General features: G+C 43.9%; 1 protein-coding gene across 1 annotated transcript in view; it reads left to right on the top strand.

Moving 5' to 3' along the window:
• Positions 1-24932, top strand: part of TMEM163 (transmembrane protein 163) — a 277327-nt gene that overhangs the window by 169063 nt on the left and 83332 nt on the right. Inside the window, exons 3-4 of the mRNA XM_027965021.3 lie at positions 11355-11398; positions 12786-12877. Coding sequence (XP_027820822.1) covers positions 11355-11398; positions 12786-12877 — 136 coding nt within the window. The remainder of the gene's footprint in view (positions 1-11354; positions 11399-12785; positions 12878-24932) is intronic.

Below are 24932 nucleotides of genomic sequence, written 5' to 3' on the forward strand. Positions count from 1 at the left end.
CTTCTTCACAGTCCAACTCTCACATCCATACATGACTACTGGAAAAACCATAGCCTTGACTAGACGGACCTTAGTCGGCAAAGTAATGTCTCTGCTTTTGAATATGCTATCTAGGTTGCTCATAACTTTTCTTCCAAGGAGTAAGCGTCTTTTAACCTCCTGGCTGCAGTCACCATCTGTAGTGATTTTGGAGCCCCCAAAATAAAGTCTTACACTGTCTCTACTGTTTCCCCATCTATTTCTCATGAAGTGATGGGACCAGATGCCATGATCTTCGTTTTCTGAATGTTGAGCTTTAAGCCAACGTTTTCACTCTCCTCTTTCACTTTCATCAAGAGGCTTTTGAGTTCCTCTTTGCTTTCTGCCATAAGGGTGGTGTCATCTGCATATCTGAGGTTATTGATATTTCTCCCGGCAATCTTGATTCCAGCTTGTGTTTCTTCCAGTCCAGCATTTCTCATGATGTACTCTGCATATAAGTTAAATAAGCAGGGTGACAATATATAGCCTTGACGTACTCCTTTTCCTATTTGGAACCAGTCTGTTGTTCCATGTCCAGTTCTAACTGTTGCTTCCTGACCTGCATACAGATTTCTCAAGAGGCAGGTCAGGTGGTCTGTATTCCCATCTCTCTCAGAATTTTCCCGTTTATTGTGATCCACACAGTCAAAGGCTTTGGCATAGTCAATAAAGCAGAAATAGATGTTTTTCTGGAACTCTCTTGCTTTTTCCATGATCCAGCGGTTGTTGGCAATTTGATCTCTGGTTCAGATGCATTAAATTTACTCTTTAAATTTGGGGTTTGGGTTGGTCATTTCTTAGTGTCTCTGGTTATTATATTCTTTCTCTAGTTTTCTTTGCTTCGTGTTGCTTTGGTGGGTTTTATAGAGGACAGTGGTAGGGAAGGAGAGGAGAAAAGTGCTTTTTCTACCTTGTTTAACTTTTATTCTCTGAGTGATAGTGTTAATGGTTTTCTAATGACTTTGATTCAGCTCAATTAAGCACATATTTTTCAGCACAATTTTCTTTTAAAGCCAAGTCTTTAAAGTCTTATTCAGTGTATTCTTCTTCCCCACAATATGTTGTTTTTTAAAAAAGTTCCATTAGCAGTTGTTTTTACCAAAGAAGTCCAGTGTGTGGTATGGTGTCATAGGTGCTGGACTAAGGGGCATCTTAAGTCATCTGACAAGGCTGGACTGGGGTGGCAGGATCTATCCCCTTGCCAACTCTCATTGCCCATGGCATTAGCTTTTGATTAATCCTTGCATGTTAAATTAAAAACCAGATATTATTATTAGGTTTAGGGATTTTGCAAGCATTTATTGCTCAGTAAGCATTTATTATGCAGCCACTATGGGCTGGTGCTTTCACAGACCCTGGGGATAGAAAGTTGAATACTATGAAATGAGCCTGACTTCAGGTTTTCACAGGCTGGTTGGAGAAGACACCAGGATCTCTTCTGCATGGTGAAAGATGAGGGCAGCAGGGACAGGGGCTTTGGGTGCCAGAGGAGAGATGCTAAGCCAGCTAAGAAATAAGGATTTGAGAATGAGCATTCAAGCTTCAAATTTCTAGCAACCAAACTCAAACAGGGGCTTCCCAGGTGGTGCTAGTGGTAAAGAATCCACCTGCCAGTGCAGGAGATTCAAGAGACACAGGTTCGATTCCTGGGTAGGGAAGATCCCCTGGAGTAGGAACGGCAACCCACACCAGTATGCTTGCCTGGAGAATCCCATGGACTGAGGAGCCTGGCAGGCTATGGTCCATGGGATTGCAGAGTCAGTCATGACTGAGCAGAGTAGACACTCAAACAGTAGTCTAGAGACAACAAACTGTCAGGGTTCTGTTTTATGAAACTCTCCCACCTCTGTTTTCTGTTCAGTGAATGCTTTATTTATGAGGCAAAAGTAGCAGCATTCTGTCATGAAGGGATAGTTAGGACTTTTAGAGGCACGTTTTATCAAATCACTGGGCAAGTCATGGCTGTATCCCCAGCTCATCACAGCAGTGAATGGCACATAGTATATGCTCAATAAGTATTTGTTTATTGAATGAAGGAAGATTAAGGAGCTCAGGCTGCTCTGGTTGTTCTGGAGAGGGTTGCAGGTTAGGGTCTAAGTATCATCTGAGGACCCCTGGCCAGGCCTGTTGCCCACAGGCAATAGAGCTGTGCTGGCATCCCAATAACCAAAGCACAGGGGGGCGGGAGTAAAATCATATGTAAGGAGGATTGTTAGAAACGTGCAGATGATGTTCCCCCAAGAACCCAGCTCCTCCCCTTAGTTCTGGCAAGTGAGAACTTTGGAATGAACGTAGCAACCAGTGAGGGTTGACGGGTTACTCCACTGACAACAGTCTGTAAGTGATCATCAGAGGTGGGTAATTGTGTTTCCAATAGCTCTTCTGCCTATTTATTCCTGGTTTGTAGAAGAAGGAAAGTGAAAATGTGCTGCTGAAGAAACTCTAGCTTGAAAAACTGGGCTCTGGGCTTTTCATCCCTGAGCTAGTGCTTCTTGTGCCTAGAACCCCTGAGAGCCTCTCAAAAGCTATTTCTCCCTATTAAGTGGCAGTTGTCCCATTCACATTCTAGGAAGACTGATTCCCGCTCTGGGATGGGGTTGAGTGCCTTTCATGTTACATTCACTGAAGCCGAGAGAATGACCATCTGCTGTGTGTTGGAAGGAGTGAGATGCCCTGGTGCAGGGTGGAGACTCTCCCTGGGTTGTTTTCATTCTGACTGCTTTTGAATATATGTGTACTCCTTATTCTGTCTGGCTCTTAACTTTCTGAGTTCAAGACTATTCTGGCCCTTCCCATAGTCCTAGAGTTTTGCTCTTTCCAGATGCTCCAAATTCTCTTTCAGGGAATGGGCCTTACAGAGGCTGCTTTCTCTGTGACACCCTGCAAAGTGCAGGCTGCCACTCCTGTTTGCTAAGGGAATGGCTGCTTGGTCACCCATCGAGGCCTCTCTGCATGTGGAATCCTAGTCCTGTCTGCTGTTTCCCTAAAGACTCTATTCACTGCAAGTTGGAGGTAAGGGGAAGGTATTATTTCAATCAACCTATCAACCTGAGTGTTTTCATGTGTTCAGGCAGTGATTTGGGTATGTGAGAGACATCAAGGAATAAAAATGAAAAGCCTTCAGCGTTTGTGGTGCTTACATTCTAGTGGGTGAATGGGGCAAATGGTATACAATATTTGTAGATTAGTAAATGGGATGGTGTGGTAGATGTATGTGTTCTGGATAAAGGAACCCTAGAGCCTGGTAAAGGGAAGGTTGCAGTATTAAGTAGGGAAGTCAGGACAGGCCTACAAACTGAGCTTTGAGCAGAGACCTGAAGGCAATGAGGGACTGGACCAGTTGGATTCTGGGGTAAGAATGCTCTGGGTGGAAGTACTAGCTAGAACCCAGGCTTTCAGGAGTGTGCCTGGCTCAGGGGAGGTCAGTGAGCAGGTGCAGCTATAAGGGGAGGAGGTCAGCGCCTGGGGCCTCATCCATCAAAAGGACCTAGGCCTTTCCTGGGCATGGGGCAGGTAGAACCCCTCTGGCTGCATGTTGAGAATGGGCTGGGGCAGAGGTGCAGGCAGGGGGACAGTTAGGAGGATGTGGGAAGTCCAGGCAAGACACTTTGGGATTTTCCTCCTGTTATAAACCTGAATGCAAGTGCATCGTTTACAGCAAAGCTGCCCAGGTCACCATCAAATGACATTCCCTGCCCCAGAGCACTGCTCAAGAGCAGTGATTTCTAACGTCTTCATACACATTCTTGCTGTGGTCACACAGGTTATTGTGTGATGGGATGGGGGAAGGAACTTGATGGCTGCTTTCTGTCTCTTGGTCACATGGAAGAAAGAGAAACCTTCATAGTCATTCCTGAGGTCTTGGCAAGGACTCTCTGCAGATAGGCAGAGCCCTGGATGGTGGGTGGTCAGTGCCCATGGCCTGACGGGGCTAATGAAAGCTTCTCAGATTCCAGGGAAGATGAAGCTCTCAAAGAATGGTGTAGGCTTTGGGAACTGACCCATGATACAGCTCTCTGTAATTTGCCAAGAGCCACACCTGACACTGGAGATGTCAGACGCTAGTGTTTGTGAAGCCCACGTGAATATTTAGCAGGCATTTTGCTGGGTATTGCAGGCATGGGGATGATACTGCTATCGCTTCCCTTAAGCTGCTCAGGGCTACACCACCAAGCCTGCCTGGTCAGCTACATACCCAAAGCGGCCAGTTGAGCGAGGCCAGCCAGGTCCGATGCTGCAGGAAAGAGAGCTGCCCAAGAACACGTCCTGTCTGAACGCAGCACTGGCTCTGCTGAAAGGGACTGCTCAGCACCAGCAGATCTCAGGTTTTTGAGACAAGCCAAAAATTCAGGTGGTTTTTTCCATTCCTTCCTTCCTTTCCTCCCTCTCTCCCTTTTCTTTTCCTAATTTGTGAAGTCTCTCAATTAAAAATTTTCATATTTCTGATACTTGAATCATACTATATGGGTTAAACAAAAACTTCTAAATTTCATCCTCAGGTGGCCCTCTTGCAGATGCTGGTCTAGACAAAGTACAAGGTTGTTACTGTGCTGCCACTGAAGAGGAGTAGCTGAACAGGTTCAACAGTGTTGTTGATTTGTTTTTCTAACTGCGTTCCCTCTTTGCCGTCAGTGATGACTGAATTCAACATCCTGTCACTCGTTTTTGGTAGTACGTTATATTCTTGTTTGAGTGGGAGGGAGCGTCTGCAAGCTGTCGGAGGTTCTGTTTAAGTGAGTCAGAACATCAGTCAATTTTGTCTCCTCCTGCTGCCTAGATTGCAGCCAGTATGATGAAACTGGATGGTTCACAAGTCGAGTTAGTTCCATGGCTGTGGGTGAGGTGGTTGCTAGGCATCTGAGTGACAGAGGTGGTCTAATTAAAGTGGGATTGATTTATTAATGGAGCTTTACTGGGTACATAATTTAGCAACCCAGAGGTGTTATGGGGCCTGGGGTATTACTAAAAGAGTGCTAAGACTCAAGACAATTATTGCCTGGCTTTGGTGAGAATGACAGATGGGTCCTCATTGTTGGTTAAATTTTGCCTGCAGTTGAAATGGCCTTCTTTGTTTCATCCTTGAGGGGCTCCAGGCCTTGACCCTCAGCTGCCTCGCTGGCTCTCTCACCTCTCTGCATTTCCAAGGCACTTTGTCTGCTCCTCCCGAAGCCTCTCCGGGAGCCCACTGCTCCTGCTGCTTACTCAGCTGCGTGATTTGCATGCGGTTGGCCCCTGACAATGGGTTGCCTGGGTCTGATCCATTTTCCAGCTGTCCTTCTGTTTGAATTGGAGTTTCCAGCTGAAGTGATTTCTGGCCTGAGTGGGATTTATTTAAAGAAGGTCTGGTCTTTAACTAGACCTGTATAAATATTTATTTAGGACTTCTGTTGCACGTGTGCTTCTGGGAGTGTAGCTCTTCTTACCCCCTTCACATGTCAATGAAAGAAGAGTGTAGGACCCACAAAAACTAGGGAGGCTGGAGGGCCCTTAGGGGGGAGGTGACATTCTGCTTGTGTCCCTGGCCTGTCTGCCCCCACTGTGCTTCTGAGAACTCTTTGGAGGCGTTTCCAGGCTTTTCAATTAGGTGATGTAGCCTTGGGGAAATGGGTTTCAGAAACAGAGACATAATGAAGATGTGTCCGGTAGCTCGTGTTCCTCTTAACCAGAAGCTCATGTGTGCTCATGAGCTCACAATGCCGCCTGCTCCCTGGTGTGCGTCATAAATATGATTTCTGCTGCATTGTTATGAGTTGGGTGACTTTTCCCTCAAATAAAATGTATTTCTTTTTCTAATTTGAATGGACGTGTAGGCTGGTTGTGGAAAATATAGGCAGTACAAAGAAGTAGAAAGAAATCTACTCAAATATTCCCACCCACCAAAGATTAACTGCTGTTATCGTTTGATGGATTTTTTAACTAAAAGTTGTTTTTAGTGCATTTCAGTGTATAAATGGACAGTATCACATATATCATTTTGTTGCTTACCTATTCTCAAACAGTAAGGAGATCTATTATCTCACATAGCTCCCCTCTTACTCCCTTTTGTCTCAGACCAAATGGCCTCATACGTTCCAGGTACTCCACCTCAGGGCCTTTGCACTGACTCTTCCCGTTATCTGGACGTTTCTTCATCTAGATGACTGTGTGACTCACTCCCTCACCTCCTCCAGATCTTTGTTCAAATCTCACCTTCTCAGTGAAGCCCCTTCTGACCTCTCCATTCAGTTTGCATCTGTACCAGCCAGGGGGCTTCCTTAGTGGCTTGGACGGTAAAGAATCTGCCTACAATGCGGGAGACATGGATTTGATTCCTGGGTTGGGGACATCCCCTGGAGAAGGGAAGGGCAACCCACTCTAGTATTCTTGCCTGGAGAATTCCATGGACAGAGGAGCGTGGTGGGTTACAGTCCATGGGGTTGCAAAGAGTTGGCCATGACTGAGTGACTAACACTTTCACTTTTCAGCCAGAACTGCTCCTGACTTGGACCCATTCCTTTCCCATGACACCAGTACACCAGCTATTTATTATCAATATTATTGTTCTTTCTTGTATGCTAAAATAAGCATTAGCCAGCAGCACACTTCCTAAGCATTTTTGAACAGCTATATATATATAGCTTATTCTTTAGATGGATCATTCTTTAATCATTACCCTACTGCTGGATATTTAAATTGTGTCCAGTGTTTTTTTATTATAAATCATGTAAACCTGCTATGAACCTTTTGGTAGAAAGTGTTTGTCCATTTCTTAGGCATTAAAAGAGATTTTTGGAAAGGGATGATTTGGGTCAAGATGTATTATATCCAGTGATACACACTCAACTCAGACTGGCTGAAGTGGCTTTGGTTCGTTATCTTCATATCCGCTTTCCTCTGTATTGGCCTCATTCTAAGCTGGCCTTCATCATTGAGTGCAAAATTGCTACTGGCAGCTCCTGTTTTCATGCTGCCAGCTCTGTGTCCCCTCTTAGATAGAGACATCCTCTTCCCAGTATTTTCAGCAGAATCTCAGGACAGGTTCTCACTGGCTCAAATTGAATTGTGCCATCTTTAAATCATTGACTTTGGCCATGGGACAGGGGGTAGGCTAGAGTGGGGGTCATGGTGACATCCCACCCAAACCCCATAGTCTGAGGGTAGGTGACCTCCTGTTTCCCAGAGGAGTCTGAGGGCCCTTCTACCCAAATGGGGAATGGCTGCTAGGCAGGCCCCAAGCTGCAGATCTTCATTTGACTTAGGAACATCCTAAGGACTCTGAGTCTTAATATATTAAAAAAAACAAAAACAAAAACAAGAAAGCAGGGAAAGTGAGAGGAGCCCCATTGCTATGTGTGCGTTTCTGGGTGTGTAAGGTCAGCCTAATCAGATGGCAGCCTGTTTTCACTCTCATCACGGGGAAGTGAGAGGTGGGGAGTAGTCTAGGTCTCAGCTCCTTAGGGAATGAGACTCAGTGGCCTGTAGGTAGTACTGCTTCCCTGAGTGCATGGTTCAGTGATGAATGTTAGAGACAGTCTCTGAATGTGAGGACCAGAAACATTGCTGAAAATTCCCCCAGTTTCCCCACTGGTACCAGTGGTATCCAGATGAATCTGGAGGCTGCTGACAGTTGGAATGTGTAGCCAAGATTCATTGTCTGTACATTTTTGTATCATACTGAAATGTGGAGACAGGTTTGGGGTGAAGTAGCAAAGAATAGCTTTATTGCTTTGCCAGGTGAAGGGGGATACAGCCAGCTAATGCACTCAAAACTGTCAATTCCAACCTGGAGTGGGTAGTGAGGAGTTTTATTGCAGTGGTTCAAAGAGGAAGGCGTGATCAGCTCATGGACTTTCTGTGATTGGTTGGTGGTGAGGTAATAGGGAGCATCATCAACCTTCTGGTCCTTACTGGTCTGGGCTGTGAGTGCTTATGGATAGCATACAGTTAACTTCTCCCACCTCATGGGAGTTTCAGTATATACAAAACTGCTAACAGATCCCTGGAATAGGAAATGGCAACCCGCTCCAGTATTCTTGCCTGGGAAATCCCATGAACAGAGGAGCCTGGAAGGGCTACAGTCCATGGAGTCACTAAGATACTGCTCTGTATATATCCCTTGAGAGGAAACCAGGATCCTGTTGTAAAGCCTGAACTTTTGTTTCTTGGCTGCTCCTCCCTTGTCTCTACATCCCCTCCCTTCCCTTATTAGAATCTGCTGTTTGGAACTCGGGGAAGGCCTTGGAGGCTGAATGAAGCCTGTTTCCTGCAAACAAGAGAATGAGTGACGCAGAAAGGGTTTTGTATGCAGGGTCCTGCTCAGTTTCAGGTGCTCTATTCAGGAACAGCTGCAGTGTTAAACAGCGTCACACCACGTGCTGAGAGCCACAGAGGCTTCATTACCTTCAGCTGGACTTCTGCATCAACCAGGAACAGCCTTCCTAGGAGAGCTTTGCCCTTGCAATGGGTTGGACCTTGACAGCTTGCAGCGTAATGGCCTGAGGTCAAAAGGGCCTTTTCCTCTTTGTTGTCCAGCGTTGAGTCTAGCACTTGCGTGAAAGGCACCACTGGACTTTTGATGGATCTTTGCTGGCTTCACAGCTCCCCTCACCCAGGTGCACGTGGGCTGCAGGGCCTTCCTGTAATCTCTGCCTCGGTGGGTCGTTCTGGCCCAGGACTTCTTCAAATGGAACTCGTTCCGAGTGTGAGGGAGGTTGAAAATGCCATGATGAAAACCCCACAGGTGGCTCTCTTTCTGTGGGAGCAGGGGCTGTCTAAACTAGTCCCACCTTTGAGGCCCTTCTTATCCCAGAACTAGAGTATGTCTTGTCCAGTTATGGCTCCCCACACTCCCGCCCCCACCAAAAGTCATTTACTCTTCAGAAACTCCTAAAAAGCTGACTGATCTCTTCCAGTGGGTCCTGTGCTAATGACTATTTGCTGTTCTGTCGTCGCAGAAGCTTGGGGATTGCTCCCACAGGACAGCTGCCAGAGCTGTGGCCAAGTGGAGGGCCCTTCAGTGCACCCTCAGTTCCCCACACAATCTTCAGCCTTTCTCATCTAGAAGATTAGATGGAACCAATTTAGAAGTAAATGGGACATGGGAATGCCTTCCTTCTCTTCAGGACTCTAGGTGGTCCTGGAGCCCTCCTGCTCCCATTTTCCTTGATGCATGGGGGGTGTAGAACAACATGAAGATTTCACTTGTCCTAACAGTGATTCATCCACTGGGCAGGCTTAAGCCACACAAGCAGAATTTTATAGCATAGTTCTGAAAGTACATGATATCATGGGCCTTGACTGCCATGGAGTCAGGGAAATCCCCTTCAGTGGCTGTATCCTTTGCTGGATTCTAGAGTCCCTGAGACAAGGTTCCTTGTGTTTCTTAATAAAATCAAGTGGGTGTCAACTTTGAAATCTGTCACTTGTGGAGCCCTATGTCAATGTCACAGGTGTGGAGACCTATAGCAAGGTCACAGGACAAAAATCTCTGGAATTAACCAGGTTCCATAGCAACTGTTGCCATGAGCCTCCTGATCTAAACCTGCCAATTCCTTGACCCCATATTAGGTAAAATACCCACTCTATTTAATCTACCCTGGTATCTCAGACAGTAAGGGAATGGCAACCCACTCCAGCATTCTTGCCTAGAAAATTCCACGGACAGAGGAGCTGTGTTTATACCCCATGCCTGTCTCTCTGCTCCTCAATCTGTGTAACAAACCATGGCCAACCCTAGCTCTGATGTTTCCAAGTTTCAATTCCAACAGGGTACATTGACCAACTAGAATCCCAGTCTCAATTATTCGTTTAATTTTTAGTTGGAAACTTTACTAGAACACTTGCCAATCACGTGTCCCAATTATCTATAAAAATCAAGTCAGTAGTTGGTTGCCTATAACATTCAAAGGGGCTTTCCTGGTGGCTCAGTGGTAAAGAATCTGCCTGCCAATGCAGGAGACTCATTCAGTCCCTCGGTTGGGAAGATCCCCTGGGAAAGGAAATGCAACCTACTCTAGTATTCTTGCCTGGGAAATTCCATGGACAGAGAAGCCTGGCGGGCTAGTCCCTGGGGTTGTGAAGAGCTGGACGTGACTTAGTGACTGAACGACAACAGCAGCATTCAAAAATCCATCAAATTGTTGCTAGGCAAAGAAGATTGGTATATTGACATACTAGATTAGGTCTACCAGGAACTTGGTCAGAGTTGGGAGAAATGAGTTCTTAGTGTATTTATCAGCTACATCCTTTATAACAATAAAATTCTTAGATTCTGTTTCTGCTACACAGAGGAATTCCTTATACATAGAAAATGAAACATGTTTGGGTTGCCCTGAGTTGGATGTCCCCCCGCCCCCACCCTGTAGCTGAGGGCAGGAGTACAAAGCCCAGTATGGCTGCCTGGGGTCCATGTGAATAAGCATAGAGCAGCTCTCAGAGAAGGGACATGTGCTGAGTTGAGTGGGAGTCCAAAGGGATGTTGACTTCCATGCTCTGTATCCACGCCTTCCTTATTCCTTGAGTGAGTGCTTGTAACACCTGTGCCTGGAACAATCCACTTCACAGCCTTGCTGACCCTCAGGGTTGGGTTTCATTCTTTATTAGCGAGTGGGCATGTGCTTGTTTAATACGGCTTTTGCCTGGAACCTTGCCTTATTAAGTCAAATTGAGAACTGTCTTGGAAGCTGTACATGGTTTTGGCACAGAACAGATCACAGAATCAGACAAAAATGCTACCCAATCGACTTGCCCCCCAAAAGGTAGATTGGTTTTTGAGTATGGATGAAATATGTCTTAATTATAATTGTGGCACCTACTTTTGTAGACATCTCTTGTTTAAGATAATTTATTCTTGTTTTCCTAAACAGTTTTATTGAGGTCCACACTGGATTTTAAGCTCTGGAGGGCAAGAGATTTTTTTCCAACTGTGCTAGCAATGGTGTGTGTATCAGTAAATACCTTATTATGAGAACAGTTCAGATGGTTACAGTTTCACTTTCAAAGTTTAAGATGGTTCCTAGCCCTCTATTCCCAGTTGTTAAATTCTCAGAGTCTCAGCAGTCATTTGATTGACAATCACTTGAGCGTTTTCATTCAGAAGCTGGCCCTTTGGTGCTTCAGGATACACTGGGAAGGGAGATCCTTGAAAGTGAAGTCTGGAATCTTTTCATATCACTCTTGAATTTTTTTTTTTAATTCTCAGATATGACAAGTACAGTTAATTTTTAATTTCATTCTCATAGAACTTTTCCAGTGATGTTTAAAAGGCCATATCAAATATATGGATACTCTCACAAATGAGAGAAAATATTCACAAGATCTTAAAATATTCTGAATACTATTTTCTTTCTTTTTAGCTGTCTCCGTTATGAGGTACAGCGCCTCTGCTTTTGGGTTTGCAGTAAGTAACCTGAAATGTACTTTTATGAAGTTTTGCACGTTTCTCCCGGGCCCACAAATCTCATGCTGGGGCCTCTGGTTTAAGAGGGTGGTTAGCAGATGAGAGAGAGAGCGTGACAAATATACCTTTTATGGAAGTCGCTTCTGCAAACAATTATAATTTGATAGAAATAAACTGCAACAACAGTGTATAATTCTCAACAGCCGATCAGGGCCACCATGTTTTCTGCAAATCCTTGAGAGGATTTTTTTCTTAAAGGGTTTAGCCCTTTCCCCAGCCACTTAAGGTTGTAGGTTTGAAAATGGGCACATACTGAAGTGAAGCAGTTGCTGGTATGGGCAAAGGTGATGTGAGTTAAGATGGGGCTGCCGTCAGTAGAATGTCAGTCTTCAGCCAGACTAGGGGTACCCTGGTTTCTGCTTCCTGATGGGAGTTAGTTAGAGAAGATGGGTCTCAGATACTGAAAACTTGGGTAAAGTCTCCCCACATCTTCGAGAGAGCATTAGTGCTTGTAGTTTTCCAGACGAGAAGTGTGTTGGGGTGAGGTGACTCATGCAAAGAAAGCTCATTTCAACAGCTCTCCTGCTTCAGGGCTTCCTGTACCTGATGGTGTGTGTTCCTGTTCCCAAAGCCACTTTTCCTGTTGTTTTGAGGACTTAATGTTTTGAGGCTGGCAGATTCTTTTCAGAATCTTTTGAAAGGTGTGGACTGTCTCTCCAGAAATTACGCACACGTCACCCTCCTACTCTGCCCACCTCTCTCACTCACACTCCTCTCTCCTTTCCCTCCTTTCTTCACTCTCTTCTTACACATTCACTTGTTCATTCGAACAAATGCATTGGTTTTTGTATCCAATTTCACAGTGTTGGCAGACTTCATGGAGCACCCTGGGTGACGCCACCCTCACCTCTGGACCCCAGGTAGAACAGTCCTATTGAGAGCCAGAAACACAGAGTCCTTGGGCCAAATCCTTTGCTTGGGATGTACAGGAAAATGCTGAAATTATCTTGCCTGCCCTGGGGAGACCAATTTCACATGTGTCATAAGTGTCATCACCCCACCCCCATCGCCAGCATGCTGGCAGTCAGGGGCCCCTGGAGCAGAGCTCAGCGCACATGGAGTGTGGCTCTCCCCGTACCCCTGGCAGCAAGCGACCAGGAGGAGCCATGACCCTAGCACCACATGGGCGTGTTGGGTGCCCTGACTTAGAATTCCCAGGAGCTCCACCTTGAGGATGCTGAGTGGCCAGCATTGTAATGATGTGAAGCCTCTTTGCTCTAAGGTCACTGGTTCAGCTGTTCCAAGTCACAGAACAATTGCCCTGTGTCTTCACGGTTGTGACCTATTAACTCTGGAAAACCACTAACACTGTGTCTCCTCCTTCTAGTTTGATGCCATCCTCGATGTCCTGTCATCAGCAATTGTCCTATGGCGTTACAGCAACGCGGCCGCTGTACACTCTGCCCATAGGGAGTACATGTAAGTGGATTTTTATCTTCTTTCACTTTGTAGAACCCTTGCCACATAATCAGGCTGTCAGCATGGCTCACCTTGCAGCTTTGGTACAGTGATGAGAATAAGGTCCCCAAATTGCCTTTGAGAGTGGCTGGTGTGATATCACGTATATTATTGGCCCCTTCTGGGATGCTCAGAGAGATGGGGTGTGCCCTTATAATTTTCCCTGTTCTCTGCTCTTGAGCCTGGAGTGAATGTTTGTGTGCTTATTTGTCTGTCCATCCATTCATCTATTCATCGATCAATCTGAAACTGCACAGCTCAGATTGGGACTTGAACCCACTGTCTTAACTGAAATCATACACTCAGTCTCAGGACTTAGTGAAGCTCAGATTCTTTATGGCTCAGCACAGAAAGAATTTAGTAAGAGACACAAAGTGACAGCTAAGAAGTGGATTTATTTAGAGAGATACACATTCCATAGACAGAATGTGGTCTGTCTCGAAAGGCTAGAGTGGCCGTGGGAGAAACACGCTCCACAGACGATAGTGTGGGCCATCTCGGAAGGCGAGAGATCCTGAAATATGAGGTGGCTAGTTGTTTCCTTTTTTTAAAACAACTTAGTTGTGGCATGTGGAATCTAGTTCCCTGACCAGGGATCAAACCTGGGTCCCCTGCATTGGGAGCGTGCAGTCTTAGCCATTGGACCACCAGGGAAGTCCTGGGGTGGTTAGTTTTATGGGCTGGATAATTTCATAGACTAATCAGTAGGAGGATTACTCCAACTAGCTTGGAGAAGGGACCAGGACTTCTAGAACTAGGGCCACCACCCACTTTTTGGCCTTTCATGGTTTGCCTCAGAACTGTCATGACACTGGTGGGTACGTCATTTAGCTTGCTAGTGTATTAACAGTGAGCGTATGTATAATGAGGCTTCAGGTCTACTGGGCATTGGCTCTTCACCATCTTGGACCTAGTTGGCTCTAACCATTTTTTGACATGTCCTATGTCAATGCCCAATGCCCATATCCTATGACATATGCCTATGTCATTCTTTTAAAGGTCATGCCCTGCCTCCTTCCCTCCTGTTTCAAATCCATCTAACATTCATCCTTCCATCTTCTTTCTCTTTGTGTTACCAAAACTTTTGTTCCTTTGAATTTTCATGCTTGTTTTCCCTTCCTTTTTAAGTAAGATGTGTTCTCCACTGTGATTTACAGAGGACATTTTGAAAGCGTTCTAAATTATTCTACTTGTCTTCTGTCCTTCTGTGTATTAGAAAATATTGCTTCCTCGGTCTCCGTGTTTCTTGGGTGATTATTTGTCTTTGAAGTACTTGTGTTTGTGACCATAAAGCATGTCTTTTTCAATTTCCATTTTTTATATTCTTGGTAATTCCCATGTTCCAAGGTCAGATTTGTTGACTTTGAATCTCAGCTCCACAACTTGTCAGCTTTGTGACCATGAGAAGCTATCTTAACTGCTCTATGCTTTGTTTCCTTATCTGGAAAAAAGCAGGTATTTGACAATTACGTGAGATACTAATCATCATGATATATGACATAATATCATATTATATATATATAAACATGACAGTGTCTGGCATGTAGTTCAGTAAACTTGAGCTGCCATCATTATTAAGGGGATTCCCCTGAGACTGAGTCACCGTGGCTTGTCATTAGAGCAAGAGCTTTACTCTACTTCTATAGCTTTTGGACAGCTGAATACAACCGAGGAAAAGCCCTGTTGCTGGTGGTAGTGCCCAGACAAGAGGTGTTCTGGAGGGAGATGCTGCGTCACACTCAGCTGTATAAATGTTGAGTGTCAGGGGACTCAGGAAATAGTAATATATCTGAGGTTGCTTGTGCCAGATGGAAAGATGATGCCACAACTGACTCGCAAATGAGGGCCAACTTTAGTTTAGTTGTTGGCTTGAGATAGAGCACTAAAGCTGCTTTTAAGTGTTAAATTGGCCCTTTTAAGAAATATAATTAAAATATCAAATCTGTGACGTCATAGATGATGTTATTTAGGATAAAGTTAAATTTTGAAAAAGTGAGTCAGTTTACTGGTTGGAAAAATCAAGAAGCGATAGTAGTAAACTGATTTTGCAAAAGATACTGATGGTTCCATAGTGATCAAAGTTGAATTACCAGCTATCTAGCCAAAGGAACAGTGAATGCATCTACCCAGGATGTTGCTGATTGGTCTTTGAGGAATACAGTAAGAACAGTCTAGAGAGTGAAGTATAGAGATATGCTCGACTTTCAAGAGCTAGTCCCTGTCCTGTCAGATGAACACATTCTTTGGATCCATAGTTCTGTTACCAGTAGGGCAGCCACTAGAGGCTGTTTTAGCATTTACATGTGGCTGCTCCTGAGAGGTTAATACACACACCAATACACTATTAACAGAGGTTAATAAGATATACACCAAATCCCGAAGATGTAAGAAAAAAGAATACAAACATTTTATTAATATTTAGAAAACAATATGGATTACTTGTTGATATAAGAATATTTGGGATATATTGGGTTAAATAAACTATTACAGTTTTACCTCTGTTTACATTCTCAATGTGGCTTTTAGAAATTTAAAATGACATATGGGACATGTATTAAACTTCTGTTGGGCCTTGCCCTCTGAAAAGAAAGCTCTTCCGTCTGCCTTGCTTGTTTTAGAATCAATAATCCAGAATTTGATTTGCAGTTCTAGAAGGAATTGTGTTCACTGTTTCTCAATTTCTGTTTTCTAATTTGCTTTTTATATCTGATTTCCTTTATGCTAAAGTGAGTCTCTTACATATTAGTCACAAAGCCACAAATTATTGTGGCTTTTCTATAGTGTTGGGATCTTGGTGAACATTTACCAGGTGGCCAGCATGTTATCCAACATTGATTGATGATAAGAAATGTCATTGGTTTCACTGTTTTTAATGATCCCCAAATATATACCCTTAAAAGTGTGTCTTTGATAATACCCATAAGGCAGAAACTCACCAATTTGCTTTGATAATTCCCGGATGATTGTTCCATGTGATGATGCCCATGGATTCATTTGGAGATTCTTAATCTAGAAATTAAAACAACACTCAGAATCCTCTGTATTGTTGGTTTAGTTTAGATTTCAATCCCTGGCTCATCCCGTGTAAATTAAAAATTCATGAAATCACTGCCAGCTGAGAAACTGGTGTCTGCATATTAATGAGCATGAATGAATTATAAGGGGCATAGCTAGAAAAACTACTGGTTTTCAGTTAGTTGCTGGAGAATTAGTTTTGAGAAAATGAGGACATATCCAACCAGTGCTTAGTTAACTCTTCTGACTTTCCCTCTTTTATTTCTAAGCTTCAGAGTGAATCTTGAGCTTGGAATTGCCAGTGCAAAGCGATAGAAACCCTGCTCAGCCTTCTGCCTGATGACTGTGTGCACTGACTGTGGGTGTGATGGCTGTTTGATACTCAGAGGGCGAGAGCGTGCCTTCAGCACCGCCACAGAGCAGAGCGCCGATAAGCTTCGTTTTGTGTCACACTTTTTTATTGTGGGGAAAAGCATATCATATGTACCATCTTAAATATTTTAAGTTTACAGTTCAAAAAAAAAAAGTTTGCAATTCAGCAGTGTTAGGTGTATTCATAGTGTTGTGAGCAGATGTCGCAAATTGAGACTCCATACTCGTTACACAGCTTCCTATTACGCCTCCCCCAGAGCTTGGTAACCGCCCTTCTACTTTCTCTCTCTATGAATTTGATGACTCTAGGTAGGTCCCTCATATAAATGAAATCATACAGTTTTTGTCCTTTTGTGACTGGCTTGTTTTACTTAGCATGATGTCCTCAAGGTTTATCCATGTTATAGCATGTGTCAGAGCTTCTTTCCTTTTGAAGGCTCTGTAATATTCCATTGTATGTATAGACCATATTTTGTGTATCCTTTCATCAACCAATAGACATGTGGGTTGTTTTCCCCTCAGCCTTAATAAATAATGAACTGTGAGCATGGATGTACAAATATCTCTTCATTGACCCTGCTTTCAATTCTTTTGGAAACATACCCAAAAGTGAGATTGGTGAGGCACGTGGTAGGACTATTTTTAATGTTTTAAGAAACCTCCATACTGTTTTGCCATGGCAATTGCTCCATTTTGTAATTCCACCAACTAGTTATCTATTTTGAAAAGCTCCAAGTTTAATCGGTTACCATCTTGTCACAGGGAGTATGTACATGGGGAAAGCAAACCGTCTGGCTTACATGTTGTCAGGGTTTTCAACAGGAGACCCTGATAGAAGCAGGGGCAAGGGAGGGCTTCTGAGAACATACCAGGACATCCAGCTGGCTGAGGGCTGGGAGGGAGGACCAGACAAGGTGAGTGAGTAGTCGTGTTGGATTAGAACCCGACTTCTGTTGGTGGCTGTTGGTGTGGGGCACTGTCTTGACAATGGGATGCCAAGAACCAGGATTTCGCAAGTGGTTCATTTATTGGTGTGGATTTAGGGTGGGAGTGGGTGGCTGAGGTAGGTGGCTGATAACCTACTTACCCCTCCCCCCCACCACCTTTCCCCTTTGATAACCATAAGTTTATTTTTGAAATCTGTGTGTCTGTTTTATAAATAGATTCATTTGTGTCATTAAAATAATTAGATTCCACATATGAATGATACCATATTTACATATTCATCTTGCTCTGTCTCAGCCAGGTTTCATTAGGGCAAGGGGTGAGGGAAAGAGGCAGAAAAGTCTGGGTAGGTGGAAACTGGGAATAGGATGAACGTGTTAGTGAGGAAAAGAGCAGGGCCACCCAGGAGGGCACCCAGGAGTGTGGTTATAGGGTGGGGTGGTGACGGTTGTCCTGGTGACTGTGGGCTGTGAGGCCACACAAAAGAATGCAGCGCTCTTTGTACACTTACGTTGTCATCTCTGAGGTTCACTAAGTGAGGAAAGCCTGGAACCAAATCGTGCTTAAAGTATTTTCTCTTTGGTTTTAACAAATGAGATTTGCATCCACACAGACTGTTTGGACATATGAAAAAAACTTCTGTGAGCACACAAAGGAGACTGGCAGCAGGGTCGCCTCTGGGAGGGGGACTGGGGACAGAAAAAGAGGGCAGACACTTACTTTGTATCCTTTAGACCAGAGCTGTGCATTGAACTCTCTGTGATCATGGGCATGTTCTCTGTACTGTCCAGTATGGTAGCCACTAGGCACATGTGACCTTTGAGCCCTAGACATATGGCTAGAATGATGGATGATCTGGATGTTAAACTTTATTTAATGTCAATTAATTTAAATAGTCATACCTGTGGCTAGTGGCTACCGTGTTGAACAAAGCCTCTTTAACTAGTTTGATCATTTTTGTGGTGTTTCAGTTGCTAAGTTGTGTCGACTCTTGCGATCCCGTGGACTGTAGCCTGCCAGGCTCCTCTGTCCATGGGTTTCTCCAGGCAAGAATTCTGGAGTGGGTTGCCATTTCCTTCTCCAGGGGATCTTCCTGACCTAGGAATTGAACCTGGGTCTCCTGCATCGCAGCATCATTTTTAATCTATTAAAAAAAAAACCAACAAAGTCATTAATAAATCAGTGTCCAAGGAATTTGGAAATGAGAGGAAGATATGGCGGGGAGGAGGTGATGGAGGCAGAGGGTGTAGGGGAAATTAGTGCAGGAGGAACTTGGCAAGGTTGGAAGACATGGAGAATTTCACGCCTCTCCTAGCCATGCCCAGCCCTGGGTACCGTGTAAGTCCACGGGAAGTATCACAGCCTCCCGCTGCCGTCTGCTGTGGAGGGCCATCAGGATGCTTACCCTGGAAGGTACAGCTTGATGCTCGCTGGGGGCCGGTGACATTTTGCATATGATTGCAGCACAGGTGGGAGGCCCCCTGAAGGTGCCCCAGTGCCAGCTGTCTGTTTGGGCCATTTATCCATCAGCTCCCTGAGATGGAGAGGTGGAGGCATATGGGAGGCTGTGCACCTTTACAGGCTTCTCATCCTGCTACAATGAAGCAAAAACGCAGCCTGGAAGGTTGTTCTCTTGTGCCAAATGTACCTCCAAATGGCATTATGCTCTGCAGCATTTCGGGAGGCAAATGTGAGGAATGGAGAAGTATTCTTAGACAGAATCTTTTGTGTGTCTTCTCCTGTGAAGAAGCTGGGACACGCTGATTCTCAAGGAGGCAGGGTATTCACTCTGTTTCTCTTTTCATTTTGCTTGGCCTGAAAACTGCCAGTTGACAGGATAGCTTGATAGTCTTTTGATTCCTGGTTTCAGTAGCATCCTTGCTGGTTTTGAAGCCAGTCCCAGAAAATGAGAAAGAAAACCGATGCAGTCAAGAAAGGATGGATTGGTAATTTGATTTTGGCATCTGGTCTAAGTGGATTGCAAAGGCGAGTGTTGTACCAGGAACATAAAATAGTACCACATCCCCCCACCCCACCTTCTCAGGCATCCTATCTGATCATAAACTGAGGGCTCTGGGAAGGCGAATTGCATTTCCCCCACATTTGTCTAGTGCTCTTAACTTTACAAAGCTCTTGAGTGTGTTTTAGCTCAAGAGCAGACCTTGAACTAGAAAAATAAATAACTTCGGAGATGCCCTCTGTGACTGATGAGAGCTAATGTAGAAGGGAGGGCCTGATAGCAGGACATGAGCTTATTCATCTGCCTGAAGGAATTTGGGTTTAGTCTTGCCTGAAGGCAGAAGGGAGTTGCGTTCCACTGTCAGGAAAAGAACATATGAAACCTGCCAGACATAGACATGATATTGATGGGTTGTTATGCAGTGGGCAGGATGTATGTTAGAAGAAGGAGGGTAGGTTTGATCCCTGTTACAAGTTAAATTGTGTGTCACTGAAAGATGTTGATGTTCTCACTCCCTGTACCACAGAATGATACCTTATTGGAAAACAGGGTCTTTGCAGATGTCAGTAAGTTAGACAAGGTCCGAATCCAGTAAGATTAGGGTCCTTGTGAGAAGAGTGGACACACAGAGACAGCAGCACTCAAGGAGAGAATGGCTGTGTGACAGTGAGGCAGAGTTCAGAGCTAAGGGGAGCAAGCGTTGTCGGTAAACCCCAGCAGCTGGCAGAGGCAAGGAAGCCTTCTGCGCTGTAGAGTTCAGAGAGAGTGTGGGCCTGCAAACACCTTGATTTCAGGACTTTGAGACCCCAAAACTGTCGGACAATAAGTTTCTTTTGTTTTAAGCCCCCTGGTTTGTGGTGCTTCGATCACAGCAACTCGGGAAACTAATACGCTCCCTGAGAAGAGTTCTCTATCAGGCCTGCACTCCTTTGCTCTGAGCTTCAGTGACACATGCACATGGGGATGACCCAGAAAGATGTTGTGGGGAGGGAGGTGGGAGGGGGTTCATGTTTGGGAATGCATGTAAGAATTAAAGATTTTAAAATTTAAAAAATTAAAAAAAAAAAAGAAACAAAAATTAAAAAAAAAAAAAAAAGAAATTTAAGTTTTCTCTTGTGTGAAAAGGGGAGGGCCATGATAGCTACCAAAGGTCACTGAGATGAAGCTTAAACACGATATTGAATGTGATGTCAGTATATGCTCAAAAATGTCGGGTCATTATGTTCCATCTTGAAAGTTTTGAATTTTTTTTTTCCAGTCATCCTGGGATAGTTTTTCCTTGTCTTCTCTATTGTTTTGTTTTCCTTTTCAAGAGTGTGGAATAAAAGACTCTGCAAAGAAAAATGGGAACAACTCAAATACATGGTTTGGCATATGTAGAAAGTTGCTGTCAGCCTTGAGCTATGGGGTAGCAGTGTAGTGAAGTGATAAAAGATTATTCCTGATTTCATCCCATACACTCCACCCCCACCTCCCCCAAAGTCTGAAACAGGACAAAGCAATACATGATCATTGTAAAAGGTTGAGGTAATTTCCAGTGGCACAAATACAATAAAACTTACTAGCTATAGGACCCCCTGGAGCTAACATTTTGATGGTGTGTGTGTGTGTGTTTGGCGTGTGTGTGCACTAAAGCACTCATGTGCATCATTACATATACATCCTTTTTTTCCCCCACATTGAGATGGTCTATATTTACCCCTTTGAAAACTGGGTTTTCTCTGCTACCACCATGTTTTGAACATCTTTCCATCTTAGGACAGAGATATGTCATTTTTTTTTTTATAGCTATGCAGTATTCTATGTATGGATTTAACATAATTTGTTTAAGCAATGTTCTACTGAAGACATGGGTTGTTTTCAAAGTCTTGGGGTTAGAAACAACCTGAAATAACTGTCCTTACACATTTTTATTTTTATGCTTGTCCTCTTATTTCTTAAGGATAAATTACTAGGCATCTGGGTCAAATAATATGCTAACTTACAATTGTGATACCTGGTGTTAAACTATGCTCCAAAAAGGTCATCCTGATTTACGCTCCCACTGGCAGGGGTGAGGATGTGTGTTTACTCACTTTTGCCAGCACTGTGTTCTCATTCTTTTTGATCATAGCCCTCTGTCCAGGTGGAAAATTGCATTCTCTATGCTAAAGTACATTTAAAACAAATGTTAGTTATCAGTCTAGCTGAGCATATTCACATATGTGTTTTTGGCACTTGTATTTCTTTTGGAAAATGGGTTGCCAGAATTTCAAATAGGATTAAAAGTCTTTTATTTCCGTTTTGGGACATTGCCCAGACTCTGGCTGCTAGAACTTTGGTGACTGAGGAAGTACAACTTCCTTCTTGCTCTGGCCACCGTCACTCATAATTATTTTGCTTTCTTTTGCTGTGCCATATTTTTTTCTTTCATAAATCTAATTACCTATGATGTATTTAATAGATGTATTAGTAAATTTGTTTATTGTCCATCACCCTCGCGAGATTTTATACTCACAAAAATAAGGGTGTTCCTTCACTGTCTTGTTCTTTTTATCTCCTAGAACAATGCCTGGCATTTAGTAGGTGCTGGTTAAAGAGTTGTGAAATAAAAAATTGAGCTATGGAACCCCTGCATCTTTCTTTAAATTAATTTTTATTGGAGTATAGTTGCTTTGCAGTGTTGTGTTAGTTTCTACTGTATAGCAAAATGAGTCGGCCGTACACTTACACGCATCCCCTCCCTTTTGGACTTCCTTCCCACTCAGTCACCACAGTGCATTAAGCAGAGTTCTCTGTGCTAGAAGTTTGTTAACTATTTTACAGATAGATGGAACATATATCTCATTTGTTATCTGTTTTATACGTAGTATCAATAGTGTGTACGTGTCAGTACCAGTTTCCCAGTTCCTCTCACCCCTGCCTTTCCCCCTTGGTGTTCATACATCTGTTCTCTGTGTCTCTATTTCTGCTTTGCAAATAAGATCACCCAGTGGAACTGCTTCATGTTATGTAAAATTTTCGTAGCCTTTATTAAAAGGATAATAAATATTCCCTGAGCACCTGCTCTGTGCCAGGTATGCCAGGACGTGCGTTAGGTACAGATATTATTTAACACAATAGAAATGGTGAATATTGCTTCTGAAGGCTCATGGCTGATAAATGGATGCACCTGGGGTTTGAACCTAGGTCTTGCTTGCCTGGACATTTGCATGTCTCCATTATGCAACCCTGTCTCTCCAAATGAACATTTGTGTGTCTTAGTTATACCACTTTAAAAAAAAATCCCTTCCACCCCCAGAAATGACCCTTGCTAGCAATTAACTACAACCTAAAATAAATGGAGGGAGAGGGAAAGTGGGATTAAGAACTATAAAATTAGGCAACGTGAAGTGCCGTCCTGGGCTTTGGTTCTGTGTTTGGCGGTGAGATGGTTGGCAGTTGGCCAGACAAGGATAAACTGCCCAGGCCACCTTGGGAAAGGCTAAGGACTGGAGTGGCTCTCCCAGGAGCAGGTGGTCATGTCCTGGGTCACCTGGCAAAGGACGGCCGTGACAGGCACTGTAGCCCTTGGTATCTGAAAAGCCTTGCAAATGAGGATCATTCGCCTTAGCTGCCGTGCTCTTTGCAGCTTCGGTTGCTGTTTTCAGGCCCGGCTGGCAGCTGAGTAGGGCTTTCTGGATCCTGGGCTGAGGGCTTTGCCATTGAGGAGTAGGAGCCCGTGTTGGTCCACTGCTGTAGCCTCTTCTCTGGCGCCTGCTGCGGGGTGGGTGTCTGCTGTTTAGTCTCACCCTCAGGTGGTCACCTTTGGAAATTTGGGCCTGAAAGTCTCGTTGTCTATCAGCCCTTTATCTTCCACGCCGGGCTGCGGTAGCCTAAGCCGCCGCCTGTTCTTGGAGGTGAATGGACTTAGCTCAGGAGCCCTCTTTGCAGCGGGGAGGTTTGAGGCCTTTGAGAACGAGGCCTGTCTCTTTGCTGGCAGGAGACCTTGGTACATACTTTCCTTCCTCTGAGGAGTCCTATTTTCAGAGGAAAGCTCTGAGGGCTTGGTTCCTTCACAGTTTTCTTTGAAGGTTCAGGGTCAGAATTTTTATGTGTATTTCTTCTCCCTTCAGTCTCTAGAGCTTGTCCTGTGTGTTAGCTGTTGAACATGTAAAATTAAATTTTGTATAGTACTTGCCACTAATGACTAGTTAACACTAAAATGTTGATGTTGGTGATAGCTGGTGGTGACCTTCTTCTTTATGCTTTCTGATTTTTCTGAAAAATATTTTACAAGGTACATGTGTTAGTTTTGTAATCCTATCAAGCTCACTATTTTTCCTCTGGGGGAGTATAAAAGGCAAGCCAGTGTGGGAACAAAGAATAAAGCTCTCCTCTCCTCTCTGTTGGTTTTCCCTGCCATGATTATCCTATGGGTGCTGTTGTTCTCACCGTCAATGTCACAGGGTGCTTTTAGCTATGATACTACCCAGCACCCAGCACAGTTCATGTAGCCTTCCTCTGCGGGTTGAGGGTGGTGGGAGTCAGTCAGTGAAATTGCCTTGATTGTAATTCTGGTAACTTTTTTCTCCCTGTCTCCTTTCTCTAAATAGATACACCCTTTTGAGCTTTTAATTAGCACAGGTTTTACCAACATCTCTATATCATTTGGCTTCTTCATATCACTAAATAGAAAGCAGCTAAAGGGATACTTCAGTTTTTTTTTGTTTGTTTGTTTGTTGAGAATAGTTTCTACCCGCCACATAAAATGGTTATGAAGAGCCAGTAAGATAATATAGGTAAAGTTTCTGGTCATAGTATTGCTTGTTACATACAGTAGGTATTGGATAAATAGGGTTATTTTTAACAGTCGGCTTTCTAGGCAAAATAGAGATAGGTTTTTTTTTTTTTAATGGCTTTATTGAAGCAGACTTGGAGATCTAGAGAACAAACTAGTGATTACCAGTGGAGAGAGAGAAGGGGGCAATAAAGGAGTGGGGAGGAAGAGGTACAGACCATTAGGTATAAAGTAAGCTACAAAATAGACAACAAGGACCTATGTATTAGCACAGGGAACTGTATTGAGTATCCTGTAATAAGCCATAATGAAAAAGAATATGGAAAAGGGTATATATTTATATAACTGAATCACTTTGCTATGTAGCAGAAATTAACACAACACTGGAAATCAGCTATACTTCAATAAAACAAATTATATATAAAAAAGAAAAAATACAAGGATATATTGTACAACACAGGGAAGATAGCCAATATTTTATAGTAACTATAAATGGAGCTCAACCTTTAAAAATTGTGATTCACTATATTATACACCTGTAACTTATCTATTATTGTACAGCAACTATACTTCAGTAAAAATATTAAAAATAGCTTTATTAAAATATAGTTCACCCAGCATACATGTCAGGAGAATGCAATGGCACCCCATTCCAGTACTCTTGCCTGGTAAATCCTGTGGATGGAGGAGCCTGGTAGGCTGCAGTCCATGGGGTCACTAAGAGTCGGACACAACTGAGTGACTTCTCACTTTTCACTTTCATGCATTGGAGAAGGAAATGGCAACCCACTCCAGTGTTCTTGCCTGGAGAATCCCAGGGACAGGGGAGCCTGGTGGGCTGCCATCTCTGGGGCCGCGTAGAGTTGGACACGACTGAAGCGACTTAGCAGCAGCAGCAGCATACATGTTTATGCACTGGAAGTGTACATGTCAATGGCTTTTACTATGTTTGCAGTTCTGCACAT

Source organism: Ovis aries, chromosome 2 (assembly GCF_016772045.2).
Source record: "Ovis aries strain OAR_USU_Benz2616 breed Rambouillet chromosome 2, ARS-UI_Ramb_v3.0, whole genome shotgun sequence".
NCBI classification, from domain to species: Eukaryota; Metazoa; Chordata; class Mammalia; order Artiodactyla; family Bovidae; genus Ovis; species Ovis aries.